Source organism: Poromitra crassiceps, assembly GCF_964638095.1.
Source record: "Poromitra crassiceps genome assembly, chromosome: 22".
Lineage (NCBI taxonomy): Eukaryota > Metazoa > Chordata > Actinopteri > Beryciformes > Melamphaidae > Poromitra > Poromitra crassiceps.
In genome coordinates this window covers 23,630,601-23,653,100 of record NC_139647.1, presented here as the reverse complement: position 1 = coordinate 23,653,100, position 22,500 = coordinate 23,630,601, and the positions used below count along the sequence as shown (strand labels likewise).

The 22,500-nt window shown below is 42.2% G+C and overlaps 2 protein-coding genes across 2 annotated transcripts in view; one reads left to right on the top strand and one right to left on the bottom strand.

The window, feature by feature from the left end:
- Positions 1-3,192: 3,192 nt before the first annotated feature.
- cyp1b1 (cytochrome P450, family 1, subfamily B, polypeptide 1) lies at positions 3,193-9,722 on the top strand. The gene is made up of 3 exons (XM_083658155.1): positions 3,193-3,506; positions 3,684-4,694; positions 6,120-9,722. The coding sequence occupies exons 2-3, from the start codon at positions 3,694-3,696 to the stop codon at positions 6,730-6,732; spliced, it is 1,614 nt and encodes a 537-aa protein (XP_083514281.1). The 5' UTR covers positions 3,193-3,506; positions 3,684-3,693; the 3' UTR covers positions 6,733-9,722.
- Positions 9,723-14,414: 4,692 nt separating this feature from the next.
- Positions 14,415-22,500, bottom strand: part of rmdn2 (regulator of microtubule dynamics 2) — a 47,567-nt gene continuing 39,481 nt past the window's right edge. Inside the window, exons 8-11 of the mRNA XM_083658166.1 lie at positions 19,216-19,314; positions 17,027-17,080; positions 16,835-16,915; positions 14,415-14,516 (exon numbers count right to left, since the gene is read on the bottom strand). Of these exons, the coding sequence (XP_083514292.1) occupies positions 14,463-14,516; positions 16,835-16,915; positions 17,027-17,080; positions 19,216-19,314 (288 nt within the window). The 3' untranslated portion in view covers positions 14,415-14,462. The remainder of the gene's footprint in view (positions 14,517-16,834; positions 16,916-17,026; positions 17,081-19,215; positions 19,315-22,500) is intronic.

The following is a 22,500-nucleotide window of genomic DNA, read 5'->3' as shown; positions in this document are numbered from 1 at the left end:
GGTGGATGATTGCCCTATACAGCTATTTTAATGAGTGGACCATTTGTTAGGCTACCTGCCTGCCAGGCCCTGCTGCTGAAATGGTCAGAAAGACTGACATGTGATGTGCATTGTTTTTGGAAATATGAGGATTACTATTAGGAATGTTATAGGAATACTGTAGGAGTATGAGAGCAACAGTGTATGAATATTACTATAGGAATATTATATAGGAATACTATAGGAATATTATAGGATTACTATAATACTGTAGGAATATTTAAGGAATAGGCTATTGTTATGACATTCTGCTACAACTCCATTAATTTTTTTTACTTTTTTCCATGGTGTTTAAAAACATTGTGACATCATCAGTGAGACAAAAATTTAAACAAACAATCCGCACTTGCTCCCTTCCTAAGCTCGGCTAATTGGCCTCGCCCACCCTGCAGCTCGATCACTTGCTCTTATGACATCACTGATGATGTCACAACTTCGCATCACTGATTACTTCACATTTGCGCTTATGACATCACTGATGATGTCACAATGCCTATGACATCATCAGTGATGTCACAATGCACAATTGCTCAAGTTGACATCACTGATGACATCACTTCCAGTTGGGTGACATCAAGTCAAGTCAAGTTTATTTATATAGCCCTAATTCACAAGCATCACTTCCGGGACAAAAATCGCAGACAGAGCCCACATGCTCCCTATTTTTTTTTTTTACATTGTTTTCATATTGTGCTTTATTTGTTAATTAAAAGCTTTATTGATATAAAGTGAGCCTCCTCATTCATGTTCATTCAGGGATGTTAAAACGACAGTGGTTTGGGGGCCCCAGGTGTTGCCTAGGGCCCCAAAATGTCCAGAAACGGCCCTGATTAATGTTATAGTGATATTAAAAAACATATGACTAAGTATGGCAAAGTCACAATAAATGCAATATTGAGACATCCTATAGTCCCTCCCTATCAGAATATTATGAGTAGCCATTATGATTTTTCGTTTTGAGTTTGATGAATGCTGCACTTTAGAATCAATGAATTTAAGTCAGGCAGGATATTTAAGAGAATATTAAAAGAAACGTCACGGTGGTTGTTGTTGCTATGTGGAAAAATGCATGCAGCAGTGCATTTCAAGGTCACAGGCCAGCATATTACCGTGGGTTTGTGTGAGTCGCTGTCCGTGGTGCTGAACTAGGATCCCCGAGTCCACATCCACAACCAGGCCAAACACCGAGCTGAGCAGCGAGGGCCGAGACCCACAGAAAACCCTCCGAACATCACCTGCAAACGAACCCAACCCACATCCTTAACAAACACACAAAAAAGCAGGCAGATTAAGCAAACAAACAAAATCAAGGAAGAAACGAAAATGATACGGCAAGTCGGACTGCTCGTTTAGGCCTATGGCTTTTTAGGATATGGCAGCTTTAAAATGAACAAATAGATGGGTAAGAGTTATTTTATCACCCATCCTTTAGGCTAATGGCGTCTGTAAATAGTGTTAAACAGATGATAATTGATCTCCATCGGCCACCATAGGTGCAGCATTACCAAACCTCTTCATTACCTCTTTTATATGAACATCAGTCAAAAGATTCATAATGGTATACGTGTCTGATGGTGAAATATATTAATTAGGGGCAATTAATGACCTGCAGCAACATGGGGTTCGCCTCCTCCTGGTGGCTTGATGGAAAAGCGCACCCTCGATTTGACCTCTTCTACATTAAACAACTTCAGAAATACAGAACTGAGGCAGCCAAATAACAATAATACACAGAGCATATTTCATAAAAAAGGTAGGAGACGTATGAACTCGGCAATTACATAATTGTATCCTCATTTGAATGCTTTGACACAGAGCCATGAATGCATGCGTTGAGGTGAATGAGTGTATCCGATAGACTACCGATACTATCGACCTGTCACAACCAAGAGAAAAACACTCACTCGGTATTGGTAACGTTTGCTCACAGTCTATTCAAGGAGCAAACATATAGTCCATTGTAAAACGTCATTCTTAATCATGGAACAGAAGCCGGACGGCGATTCGGTGTAAAATAAAAATGACAGGCTTAATAGCCTACAATTATCCAAATTATGCAATAGTTTCTTAAGGTCAGAGGAGGCAGCTATAATTACAGAAGAACATATTATTAATCGCCTATACACTATAGTACAAAAATTAAATAAAGAAATTAAAAAATAACATGAGCATTATAGGGCTTCTGAATCCAATATCTCAATATGCCAATAAAGTAGAGCTATATAGGCTACAATGAATGCACCATACTACTAAATAAGGCTATAGCCTCATTTATAGCCGATGACAAACTACATGAGAATTTTAGAAAGGCAAATATATTATTATTATTATTATTATTATTATTATTATTGTTGTTGTTTTACCGCCGCATTTCAATTTACGACTTATTCATAATTATAATTAAGTTAGCTCTTATCAATGCAGCACACCAAGAGTTAACGTTTTACGAAATGTTGAGCTCCAATCCACACAGCTAAAGTGAAAGCAGTTTGGCTTATTGCTGCTGCGGTGCCTGGCACATCGCTTTCTGTGTTGTCTCACACAGAAGACACACAATTATAATAATATTGTTAATAAAATCACAATACAAATACAATTTTACAATGTGCAATCATTAGTTAAAATAAAATGAGGTCTATTATTTGTATTATTGTTGTTGAAGATGATTTTGTCCAATTTATTCCTATTAGTTGTTTATTATAGCCTATTTATTATTGCTGTTATTATTATTATTATATGATTATTATGTAACAGCATAGTATTAGTAGCCTACTGAGGCTACCTTAGTGTATGAAGGCATCCTACTATTATATCGGGATTATTATGTAGCCTATTATTATATTGCCAATGAGCGCACATCGCTCTCAATTACTGTCAATATTCGATCTTATAATTGCATAATCGACGTCCAATTTAAACGCTCGCATTTCCTGAGCAGAATAGTCGCACAATTTTAGCCTACAATGAGAGAGAGAGAGAGAGGGAGAGAGGGGGGAGGGAGTGGGTGGTGACACCCTTACAAACCCACCCACTGTAACTTGACAGGCCACAGCAGAGGCTGACGAGCCGCGATGCTGCAGTGTTTTGGGATAAATGACTGCACTTGGTGCTGTGGTGCTTCACATGGGCGAGCAGAGAGAGCGGTGGAGCTGAACCAGGGATGCACATGTGACGACCAGGGAATGACTTTTTTTTTTAAATCTATTTTGTTTATTTCTGGCACGTTTTTGTTCCTTGTTCAAAGAATCAGGGGGACCTGTAATACAGGGGAGATTAATTGTTTCTCCCCTCCCATAACTCTCATCAGATGGAGAAAAAATGTAGTCTCTACAACAAGTCATGGACAAACACTGATGTGAAGTGGGCGCAGAGGGGGAAATTTATCCAGAATAGAAACAGAGGATAGAAAGAGATTGGGTAACTCGTTAAAGCTGGTGTTTATCGAGGAACCAAGGACTGACACCCAGGTAACTGACCACCTTCATTTTTTTCAAAATTATTTTTATTTGATCTTCTTACCAATTACAAATGTGGTAGGCTATAAATTAAAGCATTATTTATGTAACATCCTGATTCAAAACCCACAGGCCTAATTAGTAGGACATTATGTAAAACCTGCCTTTTTATATTGATTTTCACTGTAGGATCCCCTTCATGGATACTATACTGGAAGGGATTACGCAAGGGACTACCAGGTTTTTCCTGGTGGCATCGGTGACTCTGTTGTTCTCCCTGCACCTGTGGCGGTGGATGCGGCAGGTGATGGTCCCCTGCCCGCCCGGGCCGCTTGCCTGGCCGCTGATCGGCAACGCTCTGCAACTCGGCAACGCGCCGCACGTCTATTTTTCGCGCATGGCGAAGAAATATGGAAACGTGTTCCAGATCAAACTGGGCAGCCGCACCGTGGTGGTGCTGAACGGAGACTCCATCAGACAGGCGCTGGTCAAACAGGCGCACGAATTCGCCGGCAGACCGGACTTCATCTCCTTCCAGTTCGTCGGCGGCGGCCGCAGCATGGCGTTTCAAACCCCCACCGACTGGTGGAAGGTGCACCGCAAAGTGGCGCAGCACACCGTGCGCATGTTCTCCACCGGGAACCCGCACACCAAAAAGACCTTTGAGAATCACGTCCTCTCCGAGGGCATGGAGCTGCTGCGGCTGTTCGTGAGCAAGACGCAGCAGCAGCAATACTTCCAGCCTATGACCTATTGCGTGGTGTCCGTGGCCAACGTCATGAGCGCGGTGTGCTTCGGCAAGCGGTACTCGTATGAGGACGAGGAGTTTCGGCAGGTGATTGGGAGGAACGACCAGTTCACCAAAACAGTGGGCGCCGGCAGCATAGTGGATGTGATGCCCTGGCTGCAGTACTTCCCCAACCCCATCAAAACCATATTTGACAACTTCAAAGACCTCAATTTGGAGTTGGAGTTGTTCATCCTGGACAAAGTCACCGAGCATCGAAAATCAATCCAACCGAGCACCATCAGGGACATGACAGATGCGTTTATAGTGGCACTGGACAAGCTGACAGAAATCGCTGCAGGGGTCCCGGTAGTCGGGAAGGACTACGTGGCCCCCACACTTTCAGATGTATTTGGAGCCAGCCAGGACACAATGTCAACCGCGCTGCAGTGGATCATCCTGCTACTTGTGAGGTAAAACAGTTTTTTTCCTGTTACCCCCCCCCCCAAAAAAAATATTTAAATGATAATGTAGATAATAAATAGAAGTAATCATGTGGAATCAAAGTGGACCATAAATCACAGCAGCAGGTCGTCTTCCTGTAGAGACCTGAGGCACTTCAGTAGCGTTCATGTTATAATAACAGCCTACCGGAGAGAGCTGAGGCGCACAGGCAACTATTGGCATGAAGTTCTGAAACGGCACAGACAGCAGAGAAAGGGATTCAAGCCTCCAGTCAGCATTTAGCTATAAGCACGTAATAAGCACGGGATTCTTTGGAGGATATTATTTCTCATTCGTTCTTTGTCTAATGTTTGCTGACTGGGTGCATTGAGAGTTCAATCCTATCAGTGCCTGATTGTAGTGTTTCACAATCAAGAAAAAAGATAGCCTACAGAAACAAGGTTACACCTGAACAGAGGAGAGAGGCAGCAGAAACAAGAGACAGACAGTAGGGGGGGGGGGGGGGCGGATAAGGACCCTGGTAATAGCATAAGGTGGGTGAGGGGAGTAATGGCAAATCTGTGTACATTAAAACACAGAAACCTAAAGGTGTGAATGACTGGAAACCAAAAAGAACCATTTCGGGTTCCACAACTAACCTTTCAGCTTTCTTAATTCTTAGGTGGGTGGTGATGGCATAAATGTGGAAATACCCCCCCCCCCCCTCCTCCCATTTATGTTGTGCAATTGCAAACTATCCAAGGGCAGATAAAGATAAAAGAAAATAGCGCAGAAATGGTTCCTTGGTCTGAGAGGTTCTTTGGGGAACCAGAAATTATTCTTCTAATACAGAGGCTTTTAAAGTGAGAGGCAGACCTCCCCAGGGGGGTCTCCAAATGGTTTCAGGGGAGGCTCAGTGAATGCAAGTGAAAAAATATGACATTATTAAAATAGTTATCAAAAGGAGATCACATAGCATAGCCTAAATGTGTGTGACTCCCAGAGTCAGAGAAAAGACTTCAGACAGACCTTTACCTATTTGATGTCGTCAAACAGCAACGTCAGGCTGTCTTGGCTCAATTATTGTTATGGGATCAAATAACATAACCACTCCCCCATAAGCTTCTAGGAATTGAGCGAAACTAAGCAAGTAAACTGGGGGTGGGGGTTCCAGGCTTTGTCCGAGGGCAGAGGGGAGGCCCGCAGTGTCAGACTTTGAAAACCCCTGTTCTATCTATTGCATAATTTGTCATTGGCATTTTTGGTTCCAGTTTGCACCTTTATCTTTCTCTGTGTGGGTCCTCTAATGTCTTGATACATTATCTTTGGTTTGGCTGCAATAGTGTTTAAAGCTTAGACATGACTGAGAACACAGAGTGAGAAGCATGCAGCCAGTCACTGTTGTGTGTAACCTCCATCGTCCAGGTTTTCACCTCAAATGCCTTTGAACGCAGGTACCCTGAGATCCAGGTGCGCCTCCAGCAGGAGGTGGACAAAGTGGTGGACCGCAGCCGGCTTCCCGCCATCGAGGACCAGCTGCAGCTGCCGTACGTCATGGCCTTCATCTACGAGGTGATGCGCTTCACCAGCTTCGTGCCCCTCACCATCCCCCACAGCACCACGGCCGACACGTCTATCGGGGGCTACCCCCTGGCAAAGAACACGGTGGTCTTCGTCAACCAGTGGTCCATCAACCACGACCCGGAGATGTGGGCGCAGCCAGAGAGGTTCGACCCCCTGCGCTTCCTGGACCAGGAGGGGGCGCTGAACAAGGACCGGACCGGCAACGTGCTCATCTTCTCCCTGGGGAAGCGGCGGTGCATCGGCGAGGATCTGTCCAAGATGCAGCTGTTCCTCGTCACCGCGCTGCTCGCCCACCAGTGCCACATCAGCGGGGACCCGGCCAAGCCGCCCACCATCGACTTTGACTACGGTCTGACTATCAAACCCCTGCCCTACTCCATAGCCGTGACGCCAAGAGACAATATGGCGCTGCTGGAGGAGGTCAGAAGACCGAGCTTCAGTGGAGACACCCAGGAGGTGAAGGAGGAGCCCGCATCAGGCTGATAAATACAAACAAACAAAAATAGCTGAAATTGCAACTATATAAAAAAAAAAACAAGAACATGAAGGACAAAACACTGAAGAAACTCCGTGTATGCCATCAGGTATCAGCAAAATAGTTATGAAAAATCACACCAGGTGATGAAGTGGTGCAGGTTTGCACAGGTCGGACCCATAGACTTCTCCCCCGCCCCCCTCTCTCCGGCACTGTGCGCGCGTGTTTCACCGGCTTTGAGCCGCAGCACTTTCTGTCTCCACTCCCACATCCTTGTAGAGTCGGAGGGGGGGGGGGGGGGGGGGGGGGTGGCTAGGCTAAATCTCATGCTTGCATCTCATGCTCAAACGGATGGACACACATAGTCATTTATAGAAGCGGCTGCACCGCTTAAAAGTATATTTATAAGCAGAAAACTCAGGCAAAATTATTATCGTTTTCAAACACTTTTCTTTTCATTCTTAACATGGCGTTGAGCTGAGAAAGATTATAGATCATTGATGTCTTGTGATGATCAGTGATTTTTTTTTTTAAGTATTATGCTATAGTGGCAGATGGAGACAGACGGTGTCATCTGTGTCACTGGAGACATGGTGTATACATGGAGAACATGGTGTATACATGGAGAACATGGTGTATACATGGAGAACATGGTGTATACATGGAGAACATGGTGTATACATGGAGAACATGGTGTATACATGGAGAACATGGTTTCTACATTGCACACCTGTCACATACCAGCAGTTGACTTGGGGTGATCCTATTATTTCTTGCTCGTTATCCTCTCACACGGAACCACAGAGGCAATCTGACATGCCAAGAATTAGCACCTCTTATCAGATTCAGTCATTTCTAACAAACTATCAAAAATAACCCTAACCCCAAATCGGAGCAAAACGACCGCATCATACAGTCCACCTGATGATGTTGACGTGTTTTATCACAAATAATGCTGGCATGTTTTGGTTTTCGACAAGCTGGAGGACTAACAGTCCGCTGCCCACCACTGGAGATCAGCCTCAGCTGGACCTCAGTACATGCAGTTCATGACCAGCATCATGCCAAAATACTAGCTTGAACAGCTGCTAAAACAGAGTTTTGCCTTTTCTAGTGTGCACACAGGTAATGACTTACCTGGTCAAATAAAGGTTAAATACAAATAAAATATAAAATAAAACACCAGGATTTCAGCAAGAAATCATTCCGAAAGAACATTGTGAATTGATATCAAAGTGGGATCCATCAAGCTTGTGTAGGTTTAGACATCACAACAACATTCCATTACATATTGTTGTCGTCAGGTGGAAACCTTTTAACTCAAAAATGTCAACTTTTCAAAAACAGTCTTGTTTATACCATTTTTCAGTGCGACTGGGTTTGCAGAATTTTCTCAACTCAGCTGCAGTTTAAAAGATGAAAATCACCTACGTATATTGTTATGAATTACAAGGTTTTCATATGGCAACAGCAATATTTTTCAGTTATATAGATAAAAATGAAATGTTAAGTACATATGTGTAGTTTTTAATATACTTACATAGTATAAATACATACGGTAGTTACTCAGGAATAAGGCCTATGAAATACCAAATATATTTACCTAGAACGCTTCTGAATTTCATACACAGTAACATAGTGTGAAACCCACATCTAGACTTTGCGCCAAATAAAAGGTCAGGTCTAAGGAGCGTAAGGGTATACCAACCATTGACACTGACCTGCTGCAAGTACTGTTGCTTGTGTCTATGAACTGCTGTACAAAGCAATGTAACCATACGAATACTAATATTAGATCTATATTAGATCAGTGTTATTTAGGCACATATTTCGTATTTTTGTTCCGTTGTGTATAAGTTTGAATGCCATAGGATGCTGCTCTATGAAAAACCCTGTTACATTTAGGTTCCCTTCTGAAGATGCCAGTTACCAAATGACTTCTTCATGTTGTTTTGGCTACAGAATATAATCACGTGGTCAAAATAGGGTAAAAAAAACTGGGTAAGATTGGTGTTGTTTTTGCTGTAGACTCTTCTAATTACTTTCTCAGCACTAAAGATACATAATGAGACCGTCATGGCTTGAATTTAAGGCGTGTGGTGGCCTCCTGCCAAACCATGTTAAATAATGAATTACAACCAATTTCATGCAAGTATTAATAGTGGGACGGATTAAATGGGAAAACCACAGAATGTCATCCCTGAAATGTGTTATTTCTGTGCCCTGAAAAGTTTCTTTTAGTGAATGTTACTATGTCTCCGACTCTCCTATTGCTGGAACCCAGAGAAACTATCACGATTTGTACAGTTCGACAAAGAAAGGGCTAAAACAAATACATAAAAGTTGATTTTAACAATATTCAGGAAGATTTTATAGGGGTGAGGGTAGACTTCATTGCAATAATGTTAGCACTGCATATAGTTAAGTTGCTAAGGGCAAACATTGTACAAGTCATTGTCAGTGGAACAGTTCCAGGATGTTCATCTGTGTGATACAAAGTTACGTTTCAGTTCTCTGGTTTCTAGCTTCAGCAGAAATAATAGTGGGACTATAATCACACGACATTTGACAGTTCTAGAATTGAGTAGTATTCTCCTTCAAATGCACAATAGGTCAATAGGACATGTGGTCACAAAGATGATTGATTGCCATCTTCATTTGAGTGAATACATGGTCCAACAATCATATTCAATTTGTGAAACTGAAACATATTTCGAACCTAGACGTCGTGATGGGGAGGTCAAGAACTATATCTGAAAACAAAAGCTGACAGCCCAGATCATCTCATATCTCATATGTATCTTTTGTTTTGACGATTAGAAGAGTAGCTAGCAAAGAAGGAGAGACATTTTCCACTGTAGCTATACTTAAGCTTTTGACTATTACTGCAGCTGCAGTGTTTGCTCTCTCGGGTATTTCTTCAGTCCTCTTGCTCAAGCGAGGCTCATCTAAACTTGTTTTACGTGACAATGTACAGTAATACTAAATAAACAAACATGTTAATTACTCTTTTGTTTTTCATTGATGCTTCTCTAAAAAAATGTGTCTATATGCATCTCAATTGGTTGCAACTGGCATTCAAAAGCTCTGTCAAGAAGCTGATTCTGCATTTGAGCTTGATAAGACAGAACGTTGATATTAAGATAACATTGCATGTGCTGTCAGTGCGGACTTAAGGAGATATGCAATGTCGTCTGGCAGCCCGCCAGGTAAGGTGGGAACAAAAGGGAGGAGTTGTTGGGGAGAGTCCTTTCCCCGCGCCGCGTTTTATCTCAACCCTCCCTGCTGAACATCCTGTACTCGGTCGCAGCCGGCCAGACAGACAGACAACTTGGAGTGCGTGACAAATTCAGACAAAACGACAGTACGATGATTACTGATATGGCTCTCTCTCTCTCTTTCTCCTCTTCACCGAGCAGAACATGAAATCTGAAGACCAAATACTAACCGGCGAATGTGTGGCAACACTCCAAGTATAATCTTTGTGAATCAGTACTAGGGAAACAATGTCATTTCACCATTTGCGCCTCCCTGGTGAAACGAGGAGTCGACCCGTCACAAATGAGCAAAGCAACAGAGAAACTGACACTGTTGTGTTGAACACACCCGCGGTTCAGTCGGATAATGACTTTGAGTAGGACTCCTGACAATATCACCCTTGAGGGGTTGTTGCTCCGGCACAATACACACCCAGGGTGTTTTGCTTTGTTCCCCTTCTTGGATTACAGGAAGCCACAGAAGGTAGCAACTATTCCTAAAAACACATACATAGAAGTAGAGGCGCAACGATTAATCGATTAGTCGATCGACAGAAAATTAATCTACAACTATTTTGATAATCGATTAATCGTTTTGAGTACAATTTTAAGAGAAAATGTCTAAATTCTCTGATTCCAGCTTCTTAAATGTGAATATTTTCTGGTTTCTTTACTCCTGTATGACAGTAAACTGATATTATCTTTGAGTTGTGGACAAAACAAGACATTTGAGAGCATCATCTTGGGCTTTGGGAAACACTGATCGTCATTTGCTACCATTTTCTGACATTTTATAGACCAAACAGCTCATCGATTAATCGAGAAAATAATCGACAGATTAATCGATTATGAAAAATAATCGTTAGTTGCAGCCCTACATAGAAGAGGGTGATTGTGGATGAGATTTACAAGGAAATGAAACAAGACTGAAACTATCCTATACAGCGTGGAATTGTCACATACAGTAGATGTGATGATGGGGGGAGGAGTCATATGTATACTTAGTAAAGCAGGTGCCTTATATGTCTTTGGGGGGACGGTCGTGACAGATACAGCAAGACAAAATCTTGCATGAACGACCGGTGAGATTTTTTCTCGTCGTGAGGCTATATCATATATATATATATATATATATATATATATATATATATATATATATATATATATATATCATCACAGCTTAGACCTGTCATGACTGTATTAACAAGCTTAGTCTGAATCTCTCTGATTTTCGAATGAGCCTGCATTCTTTGGGCATTAAATGCTAAGCATACACACACCGAACAAACATTCAGCTGGTATGGAAGTACAATATTCCTATATATCCAGGATTTTCAATGGCGGCATATTTGAACAGGCTGTACTAGTCAAAATAGTAAGTTTTGTCAACATTGGTGAAAGTGGGTATGGTGTAATAACCATGTAATAGCTGGAACAGTAACGTGACATCTAGGCTACTTTCTAGATTTCGACATTGTCACCTTCAAAGTTGTTATAGGCGCCGTGGGCGTGTACAGGATCTGTACTTGTTATATTTGAAGAAAGGCAGGAAAATCAAGTCAACAACCAGATCAAGCCAAGTCTGAGTCAAGAAACAAGAAAACTCCTAGAGGTCACACAAGTGTCTCAAGACCGAATTAAAGTACAACAAGCACGGGTCAACGACTTATGATTCTCAGGTCAACCTGACAACAACTGTCCATCTTGAGCAGCACCGCCTTCACTATCATCCGTAATTTGTGGCTTCAGGGGGAAGAAAACAGCAGTATATAATCTCGTATTCAACATGAGATCCCGTTTTGCAGGCAAGCGCCTGCAGACTTTGACATTAGATGCGATTACACCCACAGACACACTAATTGTGTCTGCGAACGGATACAGAAGATCAAACATTTGCATCATATTTAGGAATAACGGCCATAATTGAATTCCGCAGCCGTCTCAATTGAGGCTTTTGATCAAAGTGAGTAGGAGGCTAATAAAAAAATTCTGCTAAGTTTGTTTTCCAGACTGTACAAACACTTAAAAAAAATTCCCCTTTGGGGAGGTAGATCTTTAGAGTGGTTCTACTGTGAACAAAATAAAAGAAAGAAGAAATGCTGAAACATGACTAGACTGGAGGGAAGCTGGCCTGAATCTGATCCAGTGACAAATTCCCAATAGCCCTGGCACAAAATGTAGTCTGGGAAAAAACAGAAGGGAAGGGGCGCCTTAAAACTACACCATCATTGTTAGTCATGCAAGAACCTGCTTGTTGTTTTTCTCCTGCATTTGGATTAAGACCAATGTCAATATTTGGTTTATAATAAAGCAAAATTCCTGTTAGATTTTAATTATGAGGTTTACATAAAACTAATTGCTGTAAGCGAGTACACCTCAAAAACGAATCAAGGGCGCAAGCACACAAGAAACCCATGTGTCATACATGTAACACCATGACGAATTCACCATACATACCAGGATTGCACACATTTAATTTTTGTAGCATTTATCACTCAGTGCATTGTCTATGACATTGTACAGTATAATCTCTATGTAGTGTATATAGTTTACTGGATAACCTTCAGGTACACTGTACTTCCCTTGACAAAAGAAAAAAACCCACATTCATATTGCTGATATAAAAATCTGTAAAGTCACCAATAAAATCATTCTTCGTGTGATTTTTACAACTCAGGTTAAACTAAATAAAGTAAAGGAACAATATGAACCATCACAGATTCTTAATCCCTGGCCTCTTCCTTCAAAGTAAACCATAAAACCCTGAAATATCTAACTCTTCAAGCCAACAGGTTCTGTGTCTATAATGGTTACAGTTTAAAAAAATAGAGTAAAATGTAAAAAAAAAAAAAAAAAAAAGGGGAGAGAGAGAGAGAGGGGGGGGGGGGTTCCCACCATAAATTTAAAATCTGGAATGCATAAAACAGTATTTAAAATTAATTAAAATCAACTGCATACAACATAAAATAATAATGTAGATTGTAAAACAAATTCTGATCAGATCCGATCACAATGGCATAATTTGAACAGGAATGCAGACTCCAGCATAGCATCATGCCAAAGTGAAGGCTAGAGAAGCCCCGCATCCACTGCTGTCTACCATCCTTTTTACTAGAAAGCATCCACTGCTGTCTACCATCCTTTTTACTAGAAAGCATCCACTGCTGTCTACCATCCTTTTTACTAGAAAGCCGCTAATCTCTTTTCCACAGAGAGACAAAATAAAACAACAGGACTGGCTCTCAGTTTCCCTCTCAACGAGCCCATTTACATGCACAGCAGCACCTAGCTCTTAATGGGACTACTTTGAAAATACACATTGAGAAAGAGGTCACGTGAACACTTTGATCTTTGGGAAACACTGAGATTCGTCATTTGCTACCATTTTCCCACATTTTATAGACCAAACAACTCATCGATTAATCGAGAAAATAATCGACAGATTAATCGATTATGAAAATAGTCGTGAATGAATAACAATGTTATTCATTAAGTTCCTAATTTTGTGCGATTAAGACGTGGAGAAATGTGATCAAGTCTTTTCCCAACATACCTTGGGCTTATATTGCGAATATCTACATCCATCCTTCAATTGATAAACTGCATAAAAGTTACATGTGAGCAGGATAGCTCACATGTAGTCATATAGCATGTAACTATGTTGTTACAACAACATGTGTTGTTGTCACATGTAGTCATATCGCCATAACAGCTATATGACTGTCATCAAAGGGTTGCACAGTCAATAATCACAGTATGTCAGATCTCACGGATGCTAGCACAAAAACATAACATTATTTTGTCTATCCATGTACACAGCTTCATAATCAAATTCGGAGCGATAACTAGGTCGCTGTGCGCGTGTAAACGCAGTCGGTGAGCGTTAACGCTGGTATGAATGGCGACAGAGGGAAGAGGGCAAAAGGTTATCCGGTGGTCACATCTTTCCAACATCTTTGTTTGGGTGCGCCATTGTTGGGAGCGTTTTTTTTTTTGTTATTGCCACTTTTGAATGCGTGGTGGGAGAGACACAACAAAAACAGGACGCGGCGGGACGGAACAACAAGCTTCCGCGGATCACTTTCCAAAAATGTGACACGTCTTTGTCGCGGAGGAAACTCAGTACCTTTGAGACGTGCTGCTGCTGCTGCTGCTGCTGCTGCTGCTGCTGCACTCCCTACCGGTGCAATCAGACGTCGCAGAGCACCTCTCTTTTTGATATCTAATCTAACGCTGCTGTACAGAGAGATGGGCAAAGGGATACGATATACATACTCATACCGGTTCGCACAGTCCACCTCCCTCCACTCACAGAGTGAATTAACATGAGGGACACACACACACACACACACACACACACACACACACACGCACGCGCACACACAACAGTGGAGAGTGTGCCAGCAGAGAAGGAAGGCTCCTTTTCAGCACATGGAAAATGATAGTTTCCAAAAGAATGTGCTATTGAATGGACAGTGTCTTCAAACTCCCAGCGATGGGCAAAGTGAGTCCAGCTCTTTCCGCGCCTCTTCATCCTAGATGAAATACAATCATACAATAAAATATCATGATCTGCAGTGTATTCAACAACAACAACAACAACAACAACAACAACAACAACAACAACAACAACTCATGAAATGATCGAGCCAGCATTGGTCGAATAATCTCTCAAGACAGATTCTCGTGAGCGGTTGGTAAAATTAGCATAAAGGCTGGACGAGTTGAGTTCGGTTTCCGGTTATTCAGTCTGGGAACCCAGAGTCTCTCAGTCTGACGACTAATAAGACTCTGGGACAGACGGCCGTTATTTCGGAGTTTTCGGTCGTTATTTCTGAGTTTTCTGTCGTTATTTCGGAGTTTTCGGTGCTGAGCCCCAAGACTTCCGCTTCCGTCATTGTTTACAGTCCAACGACGTCTCATGCAGCTATATTTATTACTAGTGGACCCGTGAAAGTTAGACCCCCCCTGGGACTTAGACCCCCCCTGGTCTGGAACACAGCTGGTCTCCAAAGCTTCCGGGACACACTCAAACTCATCAGAAATCACTGATGATATCACTTATGTATAGAATTGGTGATGTCACCAGTGATGTCACTCAAGCACTCAATGATGATGTCATCAGTGAGTGATAAAAAAAAAAGTGTTATCCGCCCCCGTCCCCCTCCCATATTATGCAAGTTTAGATGTTATAAATAACTCACTCAATATAACAAACAACAGTTTTAGGAATAGTTATATATTTTGAGAGCAAAATAGTTTGTGTCTGTTTTCGAGTGTTTGGGTGGGGTGGGGCATTTAGCATGCAGCTTCATTGGCTATTGTTTCACAGTTTCGGCCATCAACTGCTTTGATACTCGTTAATGGGGGGGTGATTGGCCGGCCGGGGGGGGGGGGGGGGGGGGGGGGGGGTTGTCTAACACACACACACACACACACACACACACACACACACGTCTCATTCTTATTATAGGACAGGGGTGCCCAATACGTCGATCGCGATCGACCGGTCGATCGCGAAGGTAGTGTGGTCGATCGCATGGCATTGAGGAAGGGAAAAAAAAAAAAAAAAAAAATTTTTTTTTACTGTTTTTCCACTGTTTCTCCACTGTTTTTCCACTGTTCCACTGTTTTCCACTGTATACTCAGTGTATATATATATAAATAAATATGTTTGGTAGATCACTTTGACTTGGTCATTTTAAAAGTAGCTCCCAAGCTGAAAAAGTGTGGTCACCCCTGTTATAGGAGATAGGAGGATGGGATTATAAACGGAAATGGCGTCTGGAAACTGGCTGAAACACCTACTATCGATCAGCTCCAACTCCGTTCTCACGTCAATCAGACTGTAAACAATAACCGCAGTGCACGGAAGAGTCTTATTAGTAGGGATGGGCATCGAATTTTCGAATAATCGTTGTTATTATCAAGGTCGACTTTTATTATTGAAAGTCGAAATTCGAAATTCGAGGGAAAAAAAAAAAAAAAAAAAAAAATTGTGAGTGAAATGTTGCATTGTCTCCCCTGATTCTAAGTATAGTCGAATCGCTTGGTTTGAGCAAGTAAAATAATTTTTATAAGCATTTTAAGCAAGGTTTATGGAAAAATGAATGGCGGATGAAATCCCATGAAGAGGGAGAGGGGGTGACTTTGGCACCCCTTTGGCACTCAGACCTGAGCCTACTAAATATTTAATGAACTACTCATGATTGTCAAAACTGTTTTTTATTTTCGAAAATGTCAATGTCATGTAACATGTTCTTTACTTCAGTGGTGCAATGCTTGTTTGAGCTAAAAATCCACAGCAGAAGCTTTTTCTATTAATTAATAAAGCCTTAAGGTCCTTACACACCGAGCACGTTTTTTTCGTGCGATTAATTTGCACGTCAATAATATTTTCCGAACCTATATCAGTCAATGCAACCGTGCATACCGACGGCGAAGTTTCGCTGAGCGTTATTGCGGTGTTTATTTTTTCGAACCACGTTCGATTTTTCAGAAATTCGCTTCCGACGTGTACACATCTGTGGCTGTGATTGACAGGTGGGTCAAAACTCGCATCGCAATTTTGTGCCGTATATTCGCATCGCTCTTGATGTGTAAGGACCTTAAGACTTAGAATCAGGGGAGACAATGCAACATTTCACTCACAAAAAAAAAAAAAAAAAAAAAAATTACATTTATTATTTTATTTTCGAATTTCGATTAAAAGTCGACTTTGGCCAGCGAATTTCGAATAGTGTTTTTGCTAGAAATGCCCATCCCTACTTATTAGTCGTTAAGACTGATCATCTCTGGGTTCCCAGATTGTGTATAAACACAGCATTGTGATGGACCCAACGATGAGCTCTACCTCTTTGGAGACTGTATCCATGGAACAAGCAGCTTCACACATCTTCCTAGCCTCATCCTTCTGCCCAAGGTCTCTGTAGCACTGTCCAAGAGAAAGAACAGTGCAAACGGTCACTTCCCAGTTCCCACAGAACAATGCGTAGTTTAGTGCCAAAATGGCAACATGCATAACTTAAAGTTACTTGTTACTGACCTTGGCTAAATACACATAGTTGAGTTTGGAATATTTGGGACGGAGCTCCTCGACCTGTGAATAAAAACAGAGACATACTATATTTGTTCTTTATGCATAATAAAGACTGTATAATGTAGGTCTATCACCTCCATTCACCCAGGTGAATTGGCTCTGAGTGACAGCTAGGCTGGACGAATAGCGCACGTCAATGACGTCATCTCTAACATGATTCGCCCGCTGTCCACTTATTCAATTACTTACATGACAGCTGTCCCCTTAACTTCCGTTTCTCGCATGACGACGGGATCCAACCCGCCACACTTTTTCAAAGTAATAATCAAGTGCTATGATGTAAGCAGAGCAATATCCAAGTGGAAGTAACCAATCAGTAAATCTGTAACGGTAGCGAGATTATTGTCTGTTATTAATCCTTTTAATGGCATTAAATCAGCCATGCAATTAGGCACGGATTTAGATTTAAATGGAATGGATTTAAATGAAGGCATTGATCTTCACCCAGCCAATCACACAGACTCTTCTAAGTGCATCATTATGACTCCCCTTGACTCATGCCTGCCTGTCTTGTTCCTGTCCTACAGCTTAAACAGCCGTCCTGCAGTCAGTGGAGAACAGGTAACACCTGGCCACTAGTTAGCAACTGGAGATGTTGTATAACCTCGCAGGATGTTTGCTGAAGCTAGAGACAGCCTCTCCAGAGGCCCCGGGGCCATGAGCGACAAGTCATAACAGGGACCACTTAAATCTAATTGATGGGTGAGATACGCAAGACATGAGGAAGAGGCATGCACGGGAATATTGGCCAGGAGCAAACTTCATTTCTTTACTATATAAACATGTGAAAATGTGGGAACACAGATTAAGCCTCTCTAAATACCGAGGGTTTGGTCTTTAAAAACTAGGTGCAGGAGCGACCTGGAGGCAAGGTGCAATTGAGCACTAGACAAATAGGGCAGAGTGTGTGTGCTACATGCTTCAATACTCAGGGCTGCTCAGGGGAGAAACGTGACAACGACTAAAGAGAACATGACAACAACTAAAAGCACACAAAAAAAACCCGGGCGCCTGTTTTTTTTTACTAGAGGTAAAAGCACTCGTCTACAGGTCAGGGTTAGGGTTAGACCGGGGAGACCCGGGTTCAATTCCCGGGCAGCGGTATTTCCGGCTTGGTCAGACGTTCCTACAGACACAATTGGCCGTGTCTGCGGGTGGGAAGCCGATGGGGGTACGAGTAAGGTGACCAGACGTCCCCAATCTTCGGGTACAGTACCCATTTTTGGTGACCTGTCCCCCCGATTTTCATTTCAGAAATCTGGGCACCTTCCGTATGAGTCCCGTTTGCTGCATTACTGCCTCCTCTGGTCGGTCGGGGTGCCTGTTATGGGGGGGAGGGGAACTGGGGGGAATAGCGTGATCCTCCCACAAGCCAGTGAAACTCCTCAATGACAGGTGAAAAGAAGCGGCTGGTGACTGCACATGTATCAGAGGAAACATTGGCTAATCTACGACCCTCTGGAGAGGGGGTGGAGCAACAACCGGTACAGCAGGGGAATTGGCCAAGTACTATTGGCAAGAAAAAAACCACACACAACACACACACACACACACACACACACACACACACACACACACACACACACACACACAAACAATAGATGCAAGAAATATGAAACAAGCACAAAGTCTAAACACACACAAAGAGACGGATCTTAGCAGGAAAAACACGCATGCAGGGCATTGAGATATGGGTACACACTCGTGATCTGCTTGTAAATTCCCAACTAAAACACACATAATATATAAATATAAATATATATATGAATCAAAATTTTAAGTTTTTAAACGCAATTATAGAGCTTGCAGAGTTACGTGACTGCGTGTTGCCTGTTGGCACGGGAGGAGCATCATGTTCGTGAATACCTGAAGCGGAGACATTAGTGGACTTCTCGTTATCCACATACATGGCTGACAACCGCTATGCTGAGAACAATGTGTGACGTCAACTCTGCAAGCACTATAGCAGCAGGCATAAAGACAGACTGGTAGCACTGCTGGCGAGTTAACTGTCCACAGCAAGTACTCAGATGGCCTGCAGGTGATGTACTCAGATGGCCTGCAGGTGATGTACTCAGATGGCCTGCAGGTGAGAATGATTGTGAAGAGAATGCCAGCGGGGTGAATCACATCACCTTCAGAAAATTCTTCAGTGCATCTTGAACTGTGGCACTTGGAGGCTCTCCGAATAATGTAGCAGCAACCTTCCTCTCAAACCAAGATAACTGAGATACCTGCAGAGAAACAATCAGAGAAACAATCAGAGAAACAATAAGACACCATCAACGTCAGAAAACCATGATATATTACACATAACTAGTTATGCTAATGAAGCCATTGATCAAGATAATCCATGCATTAAATAATTATTAATAATGACTAATTAAATATATTAATATAATTAACATACATATATCTTACAGCATTAAGGAGTTATAGTAATCATTAGGGGTGTCACGATACACTCAGTTCACGATACGATACGTATCACGATACTGGGTTCACGATAACGATACGATACGATTTTAACAATATTTTTTTAAACTTGAATAATGACAATATATGACTGGAAAAGTAGTATTTTATTTGAAATGCACAAATACAAAACATGCTGTTGTGGGAAATTGTTATTACAATAACAACTAGAAAAAACATGAGATTGGAGATAAGGCTTATCTTGAAATAGAATGAGTTACACCGTCACTTAGATTTACTTTGAACTAAAAGGTTTCTCAGCAGTATAAATTCTCATTATGCATCTTCAGTTTTTCTTCAAACTCAAACAACAAGACTTTTCTTAGTCTATTTTTTATGCATCTTCAGTTTTTCCTGTCAAGTAAACAGTTTTGCCAGAAACTCAATTGAATGGTTTCTCTCCTGTATAACTTCTCATGTGTCTCTTCAGAGACTTGTTCAACTGAACTACTTTCCACACATTGAACTTCAACAAACAAAGACGTTTCTTTGTCTACTTTTGAAAAAAAAAAAAAAATTTTTTTTTTTTTTTTTTTTTTTCACGATATGAGATTTCATCTCAACGATACATATCGTGACGTTTTACTATCGCGAAATTTCGTGGGACGATATATTGTGACACCCCTAGTAATCATATATTTTAATAATATGAATAATAAGAAATCATTGATATTTTCAAGTAATGATTATGCAAATGTGTGTAGCAAGGTGCTCCAAAATAAAATAAAAAATCAACCCAAGAAAGGGTGTGATGGCCATACCTCAGTCTTGGCTTGGCTTCAGGTTTCCTACACTTTTTTTCTTTTTCTTTTTTTTTTTGCTGAAAAGCTGATTTGAATGTCCCAGATCTTGTTTTGGCAAACCACAGCTATCTCTTGGGATTTATGTGCTGTGATCTGGAAATTAGTTTTTTGCCATTACATCTATGAACAGCTAACAGTCAAATTAAATATTTGAAATGAAGAAATACAAAGAACTCCAAGGTACTCTTTAAAAAAAAGATTAATAATAAAATGCCTTTATTTTCATGGCATGGTCATATTAGTCTTTAAAAACTAACTTTGACACGATTTGGCATCAAGCCTTCGTCAGGAAGTCAAAACTGCCTGATGTTCTTTGTATTTCTTGTCCACATTTATCCCTCTCCAAAGAGCACCTCAAACAAATAATATTGAGTCCAGGAAGCACTCCTTCCCAAACATGTTTTAAATACTTGAAATGTTTAAAAAGAGATTATGGAAAGAAATATCCATGAAACTACCACACTATTTTGGGCACCTATCATTTTTCACAACTGTCCAATTCTGTGACTTTTCCCGGTTTTCCATGACAGGCAGGCACATCGGCCCTTCTGCACCGACACTTTTCCCCAAAAAGAAGACAATGGCCAGGTAGGAGCCTGGGTCACACATGTCCTGCTCCTCCCTCGCCCAATTCATCATGGCACTCCACACTGTGTAATTGCAGGTGTAGCATTGCCTTGGCGTCATCACAGGACCGTTCAAAGAGAACCGCTGCCTGAACGCAAACAGTGCATCATTGTTGAGCAGAGAGCCCGTAAAATCCAAGAGCCACAAACATCAGGTGTTACTGCTCCATCCACTTTGCACAGTGGCTGGTACAGACGGTGCATGATGGGGAGCATTCCTATAAATCATCGGAGCGATCTCTAATGTGTGTGTGTGTGTATATTATGTTAAGAAATAGCTTCCTTCCTTTCAGGCCCATTACTTTGATAACTGGCAGCAAGTTACCTGATGAATAGTCTCAACGCCAGACCCATGAGAGATCTTACACTATGTTACTGCATGCTGCAGATCTCTCTCTGGGTCTGATACACTACGTTACTGCATGCTGCAGAGCTCTCTCTGGGTCTTGATACACTACGTTACTGCATGCTGCAGAGCTCTCTCTGGGTCTGATACACTACGTTACTGCATGCTGCAGAGCTCTCTCTGGGTCTGATACACTACGTTACTGCATGCTGCAGAGCTCTCTCTGGGTCTGATACACTACGTTACTGCATGCTGCAGAGCTCTCTCTGGGTCTGATACACTACGTTACTGCATGCTGCAGAGCTCTCTCTGGGTCTGATACACTATGTTACTGCATGCTGCAGAGCTCTCTCTGGGTCTTGATACACTACGTTACTGCATGCTGCAGAGCTCTCTCTGGGTCTGATACACTACGTTACTGCATGCTGCAGAGCTCTCTCTGGGTCTGATACACTACGTTACTGCATGCTGCAGAGCTCTCTCTGGGTCTGATACACTACGTTACTGCATGCTGCAGAGCTCTCTCTGGGTCTGATACACTACGTTACTGCATGCTGCAGAGCTCTCTCTGGGTCTGATACACTACGTTACTGCATGCTGCAGAGCTCTCTCTGGGTCTGATACACTACGTTACTGCATGCTGCAGAGCTCTCTCTGGGTCTGATACACTACGTTACTGCATGCTGCAGAGCTCTCTCTGGGTCTGGGACGCTTCCCCCCCCCCAGCGGGCTAGTTATGGGAGGGAACCATTCACTTGGCCAGTGATTGGCCAGCGGTGGATTCAGTCTTCCCCAATCAGTAAGGACTTTGCGATCAGAGTGACGACATGGGAGGCGCGGCCCATTTTTCGAACCGCTCTCTCATCGGTGCTACGACCTGTCACTCATTCAAAATTCAACACGCCTTCAAAAACCAGCAGTGGCTGTGAAGTGGCACAGACTCACTTGTGTAGTATGTGCGGTGCGCAGTGATTCAACGTAATATTTGAGTCTGGGGAGAGACTACCTGATGAAAGGCTCATGAAACAACAGGGACCGTTTGCATTAGCATAGCTAAACTTGTTTCATACATAGACAGTATTCTCCATGTACTTTCTTTAGCTGCGAGCAGCTCTGTCGGTCAGTCAGTCGGCCGGTTGGTCCACAAAAAGTTCACCACCCTTTCACGGC

Bases quoted from the DNA above. Each gene is read 5' to 3' on its own strand.
- cyp1b1 (XM_083658155.1), top strand. From the start codon at position 3,694: ATGGATACTATACTGGAAGGGATTACGCAAGGGACTACCAGGTTTTTC. The intron at 4,695-6,119 runs GTAAAACAGTTT...CTTTGAACGCAG, and splicing joins ATCATCCTGCTACTTGTGAG to GTACCCTGAGATCCAGGTGC.